This window comes from Telopea speciosissima, chromosome 6 (genome assembly GCF_018873765.1).
Source record: "Telopea speciosissima isolate NSW1024214 ecotype Mountain lineage chromosome 6, Tspe_v1, whole genome shotgun sequence".
Classification (NCBI taxonomy): Eukaryota; Viridiplantae; Streptophyta; class Magnoliopsida; order Proteales; family Proteaceae; genus Telopea; species Telopea speciosissima.
In genome coordinates, this window is record NC_057921.1 from 50261695 (window position 1) to 50273741 (window position 12047).

The window sequence follows — 12047 nt, forward strand, 5'->3', positions numbered from 1 at the left end:
TTTTATGCTTGTAGGGAGTGTAATAGTCAAAGTAAAAGAAAAGATGCTGGACTTTTTAATGCCACCACCGAGTTGGATTCTGATTTTAATGATCAAGTTACTGCCGGTATATATCATTGTGTTTTTTAGCAGTGATGCTGTGAATCACTCTACTAGTCTACTATCACCATAATTGTCACGTCGTCTGGGCGACCCAAGGCGTTGGAGGGGACCTAGATGCAAACCGAAATCAACAAGGCGGCCAAGGCGCCCCCGCCTAGATGACCAAGGCGATCAAGGCACCTGGATGCCTAGGCGACGCCTTGAAAACTATGAATGTCACTAATAGTTAATTTTCTGTTTAATGTAGCTCTATCTTCCAGAAAGACATGTTTTCATTAATTATGGTTTTGGTTGTGTAGGAGAAACTGCTCTGGAAAGGGAACAAATTGTTAGCTGGAATGTTGGACCGGGATTCTACATTGCACAAGAATGGGCCAAAGAAAGGGCAGCTATCTCCATGACTCCCATGTTTGACAGCTTAAGTGTCTACAGCCTTCCTGTTGGTGTGAGACCCTCAGAACAATCAAGAAACATTCCCCAGTTTGTTAACACTGCGAAGCCCTCAGAGCCCACAACATTGGATGCTGTGAACGGTGAGCCACTGAGCTTTTCAGACTTGCCTTCTTGGGATGCATTAAGAGATGTAGGTTTTCAAGCTGTAACAGATATTCGCAATGCTGCATCCACATATCTGAAGGGAAAAAATGCTGCTTCTCCTCAAAAGCAAGGACAACTTTCTGTCCGTGCAGCATCCATGCTGGTAAATTTAGTTCTTAAGAAGTTTCTGTCTAGTTTCGTAGCATTCCCCTTCCTGGTAGTAAGTCTCTAGTAAGCTATTTGTTGTACATCCTATAATTTTCAATGCCTTGTAGTGGCCACAGGCCTGAGAGGGAGGGAGGGAGGGAGGGAGGGAGGGGGGGGGGGGGGAGGGGAGAGACTCTAATCCTATGCATATAGAGAAAAGAAATCTCATCCTAAGATAATCAAAATATAAATGCGTAAAAAATAGTGGGTAAAAAGGAGCAACCAGCAAGAAGAGGGTGGTCCCTCTTCGAGTAAATATTAGAGTTGGTATTACCTGTTGGTGCGGCTTGCTTTTCCCCCTTTGAAGCTTCGTATATTCTCCCTAAACTAGTTGTCTAAGGCTATTCTGTGATCCTCTTTGATAGTGGTTATATTTGGGATCTAGAAAAGTATTTAGTAAACACTAACGTATTCGTTGATGATAATGATGAAGGGCTCTAATTTTTTTTAAAATTATTTTCATCATTTCAACTTCCTGAAGAACTTGGAGAAAAGGAATATAATGCCCATTGGTAGCCAATTTAATAGAGTGCATTGGTAGCCAATCTGAGAAATGTGGGACTACATGTTGAACAATATTTCCAGTAAATGTGGGGTTACATTTTAAATGAAGAGTTTGATACAGGAAGCTGAAAGAGATTCACAGAAAAAGTGGAGTCCTATTATGGAGATGAAATATCGAGGTGGAATCTACAGGGGGCGTTGCCAAGGAGGTCTTCCTGAAGGAAAGGTATTCCAAAAGTATATTTGCATAGTAGGCCCAGTATATGTCTTGCTGCAGGATTAAGAATATTTTGTTGTCATTTGCTAGCAATTCTTATTGTTCTACTATGCAGGGTTGTCTAACCTTTGTTGATGGAAGCATATATGATGGTATATGGCGCTATGGTAAAAAATCAGGTCTTGGTGCATTATACTACAGTAATGGGGACGTTTTCCAAGGAACATGGAGGGATGACTTGATGCATGGCAAGGTACACATGTTCTATGTGCACTTGGATAGTTATTCTCTGTTAACTTGAGAGAGAGAGACTCAAATATGTTTAATCATTGATGTATCTGCTTAATGCACTTCTGTGGTGCATGTATATCTGACTTCTTCCAGCACATGTGTTTATGTTGTTTCTTCTGTCTTTTGGATGTTCATTGTGAAAAGTGAAAAACATTATGGATCTCAGCTGGTAGCAGCCACATTTTAGCATTTTACTTGTGCACATATTTCTTTTGTTTTCTGTTAGTTGTGAGTTCAGTCCTTGGATGTGGTGTGGGATAAAATAGAGACATAGAAAGGAAGAATGAGAAGGGAATGAGGAAAACTGAGCAGTTGCCTAAAAGGTGACATAAAACAAAAAGTGGAACACTTAAGTGCAATATTAGAGAATGGGTATACTGCACTCTCAACAAAATACAATACCTTCTCAAACACTCCCCTTCAATTTGGTGCATGAATACCGCACATGGACGGTATGCTTGCAATGTCATTGAAATCATGGTACTAAATCTTGTTTCATTTCGGTGTTTCGGTCTGACCGAAATTTCCGAGATACCGATCATCGAAATATGGTATTTTTCTGTGGGTGTAAAATGCCAAAAATGACCGAGATTTCCGAAATTTTCGAACGAGATGACCGAAATTACCGAGATTTTCAAAATTTCCGAAACGAGATGATCGAAATTTCCGAAATATTCGAAATATTGCATTTTTTCATATCGGACTTGCGTTTCGTTTCGGACAAGTCGAGATACTCGAAATATTCGATATCTCGACCGAAATTTCGCGAGTTTTAGTACTATGATTGAAATATGTACCACTGAATCTCTTGGTGAGAAGATTAGCAATTACTGAATGCAAAGCACAACTGATTTCGGTACTCTCTTGTGAAATATTACATCATACTATAATAGCCTTATAGATGCAATAGTCACGGAGGCCTTTTTATTATAGTGTGGAAAGCCATCTTGTTCGATGTCAGCTCCAGGCTTCACTCGCTCACCCATGGCTCTCTTATTGACTCCCCAAGGAACAGGCTCGTTGTTGTTTCCTAGGGCTTAGATTCTTCTATCTTTCGCCCCCCTTGCTAGGCCCTCTTGGCCTTGGGCTTGTATAGTTCTCCCCCCCTTTTTTTCTCTCTTTGTGTATTCCCACCCCCCCCCCCCCCCGTCCTTTCTCCTTCCTTCGGGGTTTTGGTAATGAATTTTTTATTCACCAAAAAATATATTATGAACCATAAATCTAAACTCTGGCTTTGCACTTGAGATAGATGTTTGTATTTTTGTTAGTCTGTAATTCTTCTGATGGCAAAGCCGAAGGTGGAATGACGAAAAAATGTGTTTTGGTTATTTCTGTTTGTCATTCGGGTATGCCTGGATGTAAATTCTGTACTCATTCTAATTTCTAATATACTTTGCTGATCTTTAGCCAAAAATAAAAAAAAAAACTCTGCCTTTGCACTTGAACTGTTGAACTTGCATCAATGGGTTATTTCTTGCTTCTTCATGTTAAAGGATTGCCACTGCCCCCTAGTAATGTACACGGGTCTGAAATTGATATCATTCTATTATCTAATACTGACCTGGCTTAACATCTGAACTTAATTTTGTGTTCCCAATTGCCCATTCTTTGAGATTAATTAGCCCTTTCCTGTCTTAGCTTTGAAATATCAAAAGATTTCTTTAACCTTATTCCAGATGAGCTTTCTTAGAATGCATAGACTGACAGCATTCAATCCATGAATTATTTTTTATATTTGGTTAACTAAGAGATGAACAGGGCTACCTAAAAGGTCTGATCATGCCCTTTGCCAGTAAGAATCAGAATAACCTGTTCCTCTCGCACAATCAAATGGTTTTCCTCATTGGGTGTTTTACCTCACTTACACCCTTACAAACAAGCCTCCTTGAGCATATGTTGAACAGATTTTCTTTGAGAGGTGATGAGGCCTTCTTGGTCTTTTCATTTTTCAACATCAATGTCCAAATGCTTTCTCTCAAATTCTGTTCGTAAGTACTTTCTTAGCTCACTTCTTCTATATCTTTTTCTATCACCACTAGATCATCGACATAGACAACGAGTGCAATGATCTTTTGTTGGCGTCATTTGATAAAGAGTGGAGAATTCTCCTAGCTTTATGACGTCCACATCTCGACATCGTTCTTCTGAATCTCTAAAAACAAACTCTTGGAGACTGCTTAAGACCATAAATCATTTTCTTTAACTTGCAAACCACCTTGTTTGTACAGGAAAGTGGAAAATTTAGGGGAAACTTTATATAAGTTTCTTCCTCCAGAGTTACATGTAAGAACATCTTGACATCACAATAATACAAATGCCAGTTTATTTGGTGATTATAGGCAAGAGGACTCTATAATTCAGGTCTGTTGTGGGAATAAAGAATGCTGTATCATATTAAATCCATTCAGTGTTTGAGTATAGCATTTGGCCACAAGTCTCGTTGTATGTTTTTATACTGAACCCTGAACTTTATAACACCCATTTGTATCGCAGTAGTTGCCTCAGAAAATTCACAAGTTCCCATGTTCTATTTGTCTCTAGAAATCTCATCTTTCCACATAAGTCCCTCGACTGTTTCCAGGATAGACTTCTGCAATTTTCAGAAACAAAGATACATAAGACATGGAGGTGTCATATGCATGATAAGATGAAAACAAGGACTCATAATTAACAAATTAGCATGGGATGCTGAATAAAAGGTTGAACTTTATGAATGATAATAAGAAGTTTGGATATCACCAATAACATGGAGAGGATGAACAACTTGGGGAGATATCACTAGGTCAGAGTAGGTTCCATGACAAGGCACATGAGTAGGAGCCAAGCTGTTGAAATAGGACATGGTTGTTTCAGTGCGTGTAGCTTGTTTCCCTCATTCATTCATTCATATTTATGCGAATTCTTGAATGAATAAAGGTCTATAGTAAGTAAAATTGCAAATGTTGAAATTCTTGACTAAATACTCTCTCAACAAAATTGTGTACTTTTACGCACTTGTGCATTTGAGCTCCTTATGTTATCTGATACTGTTCCAGCAAGTTTATAATGGGAAACTTTCTATTTCCATTTCTGAGCATTAGGTGTATCAAATCCGTTTGGGCTATCAAATAATCTGCTGTTATTAACTGTTTTAGATAAGCATCACTTTTGTATTAAACTCCAATACCTACACATCTATGTTCCTTTAGGGTTGGTTTTATTTTCACACTGGAGACCGATGGTTTGCAAACTTTTGGAAAGGCAAAGCTAATGGTGAAGCCCGCTTCTATTCAAAGTTTGGAGATGTCTTTTTTGGCCATTTTCAAGATGGTTGGCGGCATGGTCACTTCCTGTGCATTGATGTTGATGGAACAAGGTATATAAGTAAGGTTGATATCTTATTGATCTTCCTTTTGGTTCCATACTTATTCTTCTTGTACTTTTCTATATGGCAATAAAAAAGGGTGTACCCAGTGCATGAGGCTCCTTCGACTGCGGGGTCTGGGGAGGGTCATAATGTATGCAGCCTTACCCCTGCTTCGCCGAACCCGCGACCACTCGGTCGCAATGGAGCAACCTTACCATTGCGCCGAGGTCTGCCCTTTACTTTGATATTTGGCAATGTGACATATAAATGTAGTAGTTGATAATACTGAGTGGAAAATCAAGTCTTCTTTCTTAATGGAACATTCTTGCATCAGAAGATAACTTCTTTCTCATAGATCAAGGAATTAATCTCCAGTTATAATAGGATTTGTGTCAACTTTATGTTTGTCCTTTCCCAACTTTGGAAAAATTTTCTCATTAATGGAATAAGAATCAAAGTTGGATTTGAGGAGCACTGCTCATTGGAAACCCTGTTATCTACTTAGGCATTTCTTCCCCTTTACCTCTTTAATCCTCTTGGAGTACTTCTCAGAATTCGTAATCTACATTATAATCCTTTTTTCTTATTCTTTATCTCTTTCATATCCAGTTCGGGTATGAATCAGTCTTAAGGAAAGTATAATAATCTATTGTGCCTGTTTAAGGTCAGATTTCTGTGATTACAGACGTGCTATTGGTTTAGTGATATTTGCCCCCCCCCCTGGTCCAGTTTAGGTTAGACTCTGTTAACTGGCAAACTTTGAAATTTTGGCAGTGTGACTAAGTCCAAACTCTCTCTCAGATGTTCTTTTTTGGGTAATGTTAACATTCCCAAGGGGTTGTTGAATTTTGTCAGTACACTGGTCCTATACAACAACAACGAACTCAACGTTATCCCAACTTAATGGGGTTGGCTACATGGATCCAAACAAAACAAAACAAAGTAGGGAAAACTGAGGTCTAAACAAAAAAAAAAGGGGGAATGAAGAGATGGGACAAGAGGGATGGGGAATGAGATGAGAAATGAAAAGTGGAAAATGACAAATGATAGATGGAAAATAAATAGAAAAATGAAAGTAAGAGGAAAGAGGCACAACCCAGCAAGTCAGGAGAATCTCAGCTAAATAGGGTCTGCTACATGGATCCTTGCCCTCCAATAGGCTCTATCCAAGATCATACTTGGTACAAGATGTAGACTATGCGTGTCCTTCCTCACAACTTTTCCTATGGTCATTTTAGGCCTGCCCCTAGCTCTTTTAGCTCCTTCAATCGGAATCATATCACTCCTTACTGGGGCGTCCCTAGGCCTCCATTGAATATGACCATACCACCTCAAACGACTCTCTCGAAGCTTGTAATTGATCAGGGCAACTCCCAAGTCAGCTCTAATACGTTTAGTCTGTACTTTATCCTTCTTAGTTTTTCCGCACATCCATCTTAACATCCTCATCTTTGGTACACATAGCTTCTCAATATGGCATTTCTTAACTGCCCAACATTCTGCCCCATACAACATATAATTAGTCCTATAGAACTTCCCTTTAAGCTTTAAAGGAATACGTCGGTCACATGCCACGTCGGTCACACGCCACTCCGGACGCTCCTCTCAACTTCATCCATCCCACTTTAATTCTCTGCGAAACATCGTCCTCTATGTCACCTTTTTTATTTATGATTGACCACAGATATCTAAAATAGTCAATTTGCGGTAACTCTCTTTACTCAATTCTCACCATGTCAGTATCCATCATAGTGTGACTAAAATTATACGTCATATACTCCATCTTCGTTCTATTAATCTTAAAGCCTCTTGTCTCTAAGGTTGATCTCCATAGCTCAAACTTAGCGTTGAGGCATATACTTCAGTAATTTCACCAGCTCCCCCTTTCTTCTTCCTTTACTTCTGATTTCCCTGCTTGTCGCTACTGCTGTTGATTGCAATTGCCACAAGGAATGAAGAAACGATAGAGAATAATAGATGACATGTTAACAGTGGTACATTGGTGGCAAAAATGGCAAAGTTATTTTTTTAATGTAATGAAGGTCAAATGGGATCAATTTAAGTTTTTGTTGGCTTAGAAGAGATTGTCGAAATATCATCAACATCAGCAGGTCCCTTGCCCTTAAATTTAAACCGGAATGCCCTTATCTATGCTGTATTGGAACCTAATGTACCACAAAAAAATATATATTGGAAATTAAATTGTAATTTGACAAGATGATGTTGATGTACCAAATATACAGCTTGAGTCGTTGATCATACAAGACTAAATATCTCTTTGCATATCTATAGGTAATGAAAGTCAAAGAAAGAGGGAGCCTCCTCCTTGTCTGATTTCATACCAATCTCCCTTTGTAATCTCCTCTACAAATTCATTGCCAAAATCCTGGCAAATCGGCTACAGCTTGTAGTCGCTTCTTTAGTCAACCCCAATCAATTGGCTTTCATTTCCGGTTGAAGCATTGCTGATAATATCCTCTTCTGCTAGGAAATTGTTCGAGGTTTCGATCGTAAATCGCACTCCCGAGCCGCCCTGATGAAAATTGACATCCACATGGCATTCGACTCCTTACGTTGGGATTTCGTTTGTGATGTCTTGACCCAGATGCCCTTCCCTCCTGTTTTTTGTCCACTGGATCCACTATTGCATCTCCTCTCCTTTTTTCTCAGTTATTGTCACTAGCTCCCCTGTCGATTTCTTCCCTTCCAAAGTTGGAATCCGCCAAGGCTGCCCCCTCTCCCCTGTCCTCTTATCTCTTGCTCTTGAGGTCCTCTCTAGAGGCATTCAGGCAAAAACTGACCAACACCTCATCTCCACCATCCCTAAGTGCCAAGCTCAACCTTTCCCATCTCGCCTTTGCTGATGATCTCATGATCTTCTCAAAGGCTTCCCCCTCCTCTATCTCTTCCATTATGTCCTCCTTGCAACTCTTCGAGAGTCTCTCTGATCTCCAAATCAATCTCCTGAAGTCCCATATTTTCCTACTTGGTGTCTCTGATACGGATATGGATACCCTCCTCCGCCTAACAAGATTTTCCCTAGGCACCCGTCCTGTGAAATACATTGGCCTTCTTTTGATCCTTGCTAGACTGACTGGTCATCACTGCTCCCCTATGCTAGACCCTATTCGTAAAAGGCTCCAGCTCTTGAAGGTCAACTCCTTTCCTTCGTAGGTAGGATTGAGTTGATCAAATCAGTCCTTCAATCCTCCTACATCTACTGGTGGTATCCAGGGGCTTCCAAAATCCACCATCAAAGCCATGGAATCACTGTTCTGCTCCTTCCTTTGGAAAGGAAAGGAATCTTCTAAATTCCTCCATTCGATTAGTTGAGCAGCTACCTGTCTCCCAAAATATGAAGATCTTGGCATCCGCAGGATCTGCGACTATAATATTGTTGGCATCCTCAAGCTAATCTGGAAGCTCTCCACCAAGCATGACTCTATCTGGGTGATTGGGTCAATTGGGTCTACTCCTATCTCCTTAAAAATGACTCGATTTGGACAGTTCCCCAGCCCGTAGACCCCTCTTGGGTTTGGCGCAAAATCCTTCTCCTCCACCCCTTAGCCCTTACAGTTACCTCCTCAGTGATCGCTAATGGGACTTCTATCTCCCTCTGGCTGGATCCCTGGCATCCCCTAGGAGTCCTTTACAATATCATTGGTGGCCATTCAGTTTACTCCTCTGGTATTCCTAAATCTGCCCCTCTCCACAATCCCCTCCTGAGGATCCTAGTCCCCCCCCCTCCCCTTTTCCCCCGTATCTTACCCAGGTCTGGGTGTCTCTCCCCCCTCCCCCCCCCCCCCAACCCCTCTCTCTCGGACAAGGTTACTTGGCTCCCCCCCCTAAAGGGATCTTTAGCTCTTCCTCTACTTGGGACTTTGTCAGACACCATGCCCCCTGTCCCGTGGTCCAACATAGTTTGGTTCAAAGGCCACATCCCCCGCCATAGCTTTAATGTTTGGACAACCCTCAACCTTTGCCTCCCCACCCAATCATTTCTCCTCCACCGCCATATCCCTATCCCTCCCCCCCCACTCTTGTTTTCTTTGTTGGAATGGTAATGAGGATGTCGACCACCTTTTTATCTCCTGCCCCTTAGCCCACACTATTTGGAAGAAAGCTTTAGACTCCATTTGGCACCGTAGTAGGAGACCTCTTCCCTTTGCCAGAGAGTGGCTTTGGCTGGGTAGGGTTTTTTTGGGAAGTATGATCGGTGATACCGCCGGCAAGCTTGTGCTTGGGGCTGCTATATCTCACATTTGGATGGAATGGACTCTCCGAAGATGGACCTCCAATTCTCGCTCTATAGACATGATTTGGAAAGCCATCTTCTTCGATGTCAGTTCCATGCTCCACATGCTTCCCCATAGATCTCTTGTTGATACCCCAAGGAACAAGCACATTGTTGTATCCTGGGGTTTAGATGTTTCTCTTTTGCGATCTCATGGCCCGTCTTCTTTGGGTTTGAGCCTTGTATATTCCCCCCCTCTCTCTTTCCCCTCTTTTGAGGTTTTTGGTAATGATATTTATTCAGCAAAAAAAAAAGTCAAAGTAATGGCTAATCAAGATCATATATTCATGTGGCCGAATAAGGATTTGGCAATGTTACAAACACATTGGTGGGGACGACAACTCTTACAACTTGACCAAAATGCCAGAACAGATTGATATATAGGTGTATCATGGACCATTATGTGTGCAATAAAGGGAAGCCTTCTAGAGAAAAAGTTTATTTTAGTTTATTACTTAAGTTTTGGTGTCCTCTTGAAGGATTTTAAGGCTATAGACCTATAATTGTTGTGCAGACTGCAGAGTGAACCTTAGTGTTTCAAACTTGTTTGGTTGCAAATCGGAATAAGTATTCTTGCTTTTTTTGAAGTTTCATCTACAGACTACAGGTAATAATAGTTCCATTGATTTCAATGGCTCTTTTTAGAAGATTGCCATAGAGCTTCCATATACTTCTACAAATTACTTCCACTTTTGCTAGGACTGAAGTAAAGATCTTCCTCAGTGTCCCGTTTGGAGTTGCTGTTTGAAGGAAAAATTGCACCATAATTTGAAAGTTTTTAATCCAAATGTGGCATGAAGAGGATCAGAATCCCCAAATCAAGGACAGCATGTAAGAGTGCCATATTGAGACCCTCTCCAACCCCATGGTCGCTTTGCCGCCTTGAGAACTATGACCATAATGTTGTCTTCCTCCCTGAAATAGAGGCTTTTTCCTGGAGATCTGAAAATTTACTAACTGATTTACCTTCCAATCATTCAAATTCTTACGCAAAGTAGTCTATGGCCTTGCTGAGACATGAATCACAAAGAAATCTGTTGCCCAGGCTTACCTATCTATTGAAGCTCTGAATCATGAGGAAAATCACTTTTCTGCTGAGTGTTGTGTTCTGGAAACTGAATCCTTCAGTTCTCCTATTCCTGCGTTGATCCCTCTTGCAAATCCACTGTTTCCTTCTCGGTCATTGCCACTACACGTGTATTGACGCCTTTCTAAGCCGTTTGTACTAGTTGCTGCTGCTCCTTCTCTACCGCGCTCTACATAGTCTTATTCATTGTCTGGGGATCCTACTCCATCTTCCACTGCTGATTTTCCAGTTATTCTTTGGAAAGGTACTCGTTCTTGTACTAAAAAATCGTTTGTTGCTTATCCTACAGATAAGTTTGTTTCTATTTTACATCTTCCCTCTTCCATTCATAGTTTTTCCTTGTCATTATTTGCACTCTTTCTAAAACTTATCAAGAGGTGTTGTCTCATCCTGGATGGAAGTCTGCTATGGATGTGAAAATGGATGTACTGCTTTGTCCCCAAACATGGAATTTGGTTGATTTACCTCTAGGAAAGGAGTTCATGAAGTTTCGTTCGCTGTATACCATTAAGTGTAATACTAATGGATTTGTTGAGCGACTTAAGGCTCATTTGGTGGCTAAGAGGTACACTCAGACATATGGTGTTGAATATTTTGAGACATTTTCTCCTATTGCTCGCCTAAACTTTGTGTTTTATTTTGTTGGCTATTACTCTCGATTGGCCCTTGTTTCAGCTTGATATTAAGAATGCATTTTTGTATGGTGATATACTTGAGGAAGTTTATATGGAGCAGCCTCTTGGGTATTTTGCCCAAGAGGAGAATGCACAGGAAGTATGCAAACTCCATAAGGCAATTTATGCTTTGAATCAGCCACTGAGAGTTTGGTTTGATAAGTTCAGCAAAATTGTTATTGGCTATGAGTTTGCACAGTGCCTTCTGATCATTCTATGTTTGTTCGTCACTAGGATTCCAACGTGATAGTATTTGTTGTTTATGTTGATGATATTATCAACGATTTATCCGGTATTGGAAGTGTCAAAGCCTATTTGCAACAACACTTTCAGATGAAAGATTTGGGAGCTCTCGGGTATTTTCTGTGTATTGAGGTTGTTTGCAATAAGAAGGGTATTAGCCTTTCTCAGAGAAAATATGATGCAGTTGCTCTAGCTTGGCTGGGCAGCCATGACCGACTTTGGAGGCCCAAACCAAGAACCAGTCCTAAACTTGTTTTCTGATCTGGCAAGGGGCTGGTAGACTACATAATATGTAATCTTTAGTTTATTCATTACATTTGGGTGGGTAAATTATGTAGGATTTCTTTGATAGTTTCTATATTTGAGTTATTTCCTGGTTTGTTAGTTTTTTATTTTAGTTTGGTTTTTATTTCTATGTAAGGGGGTTTGCTTTCATATTGACAATGAATACGGTAGAGAATAGATTAGACTGAAAATTGAGTGAAATATTAAGTTGAGTTTTACCTTGATGGGTGTGTGTATGGCGTGGCCTACTGGCCATTGTG

The 12047-nt window shown here is 40.5% G+C and overlaps 1 protein-coding gene across 5 annotated transcripts in view; it reads left to right on the forward strand.

Annotated features, from left to right (window-relative positions):
* LOC122663691 (protein ACCUMULATION AND REPLICATION OF CHLOROPLASTS 3) overlaps positions 1-12047 on the forward strand; it is a 65159-nt gene that overhangs the window by 44818 nt on the left and 8294 nt on the right. For all 5 annotated transcript variants that reach the window (XM_043859315.1, XM_043859317.1, XM_043859316.1 and 2 more), the window contains exons 11-15: positions 15-106; positions 402-802; positions 1472-1576; positions 1683-1820; positions 5047-5213. In XM_043859315.1, coding sequence (XP_043715250.1) covers positions 15-106; positions 402-802; positions 1472-1576; positions 1683-1820; positions 5047-5213 — 903 coding nt within the window. The remainder of the gene's footprint in view (positions 1-14; positions 107-401; positions 803-1471; positions 1577-1682; positions 1821-5046; positions 5214-12047) is intronic.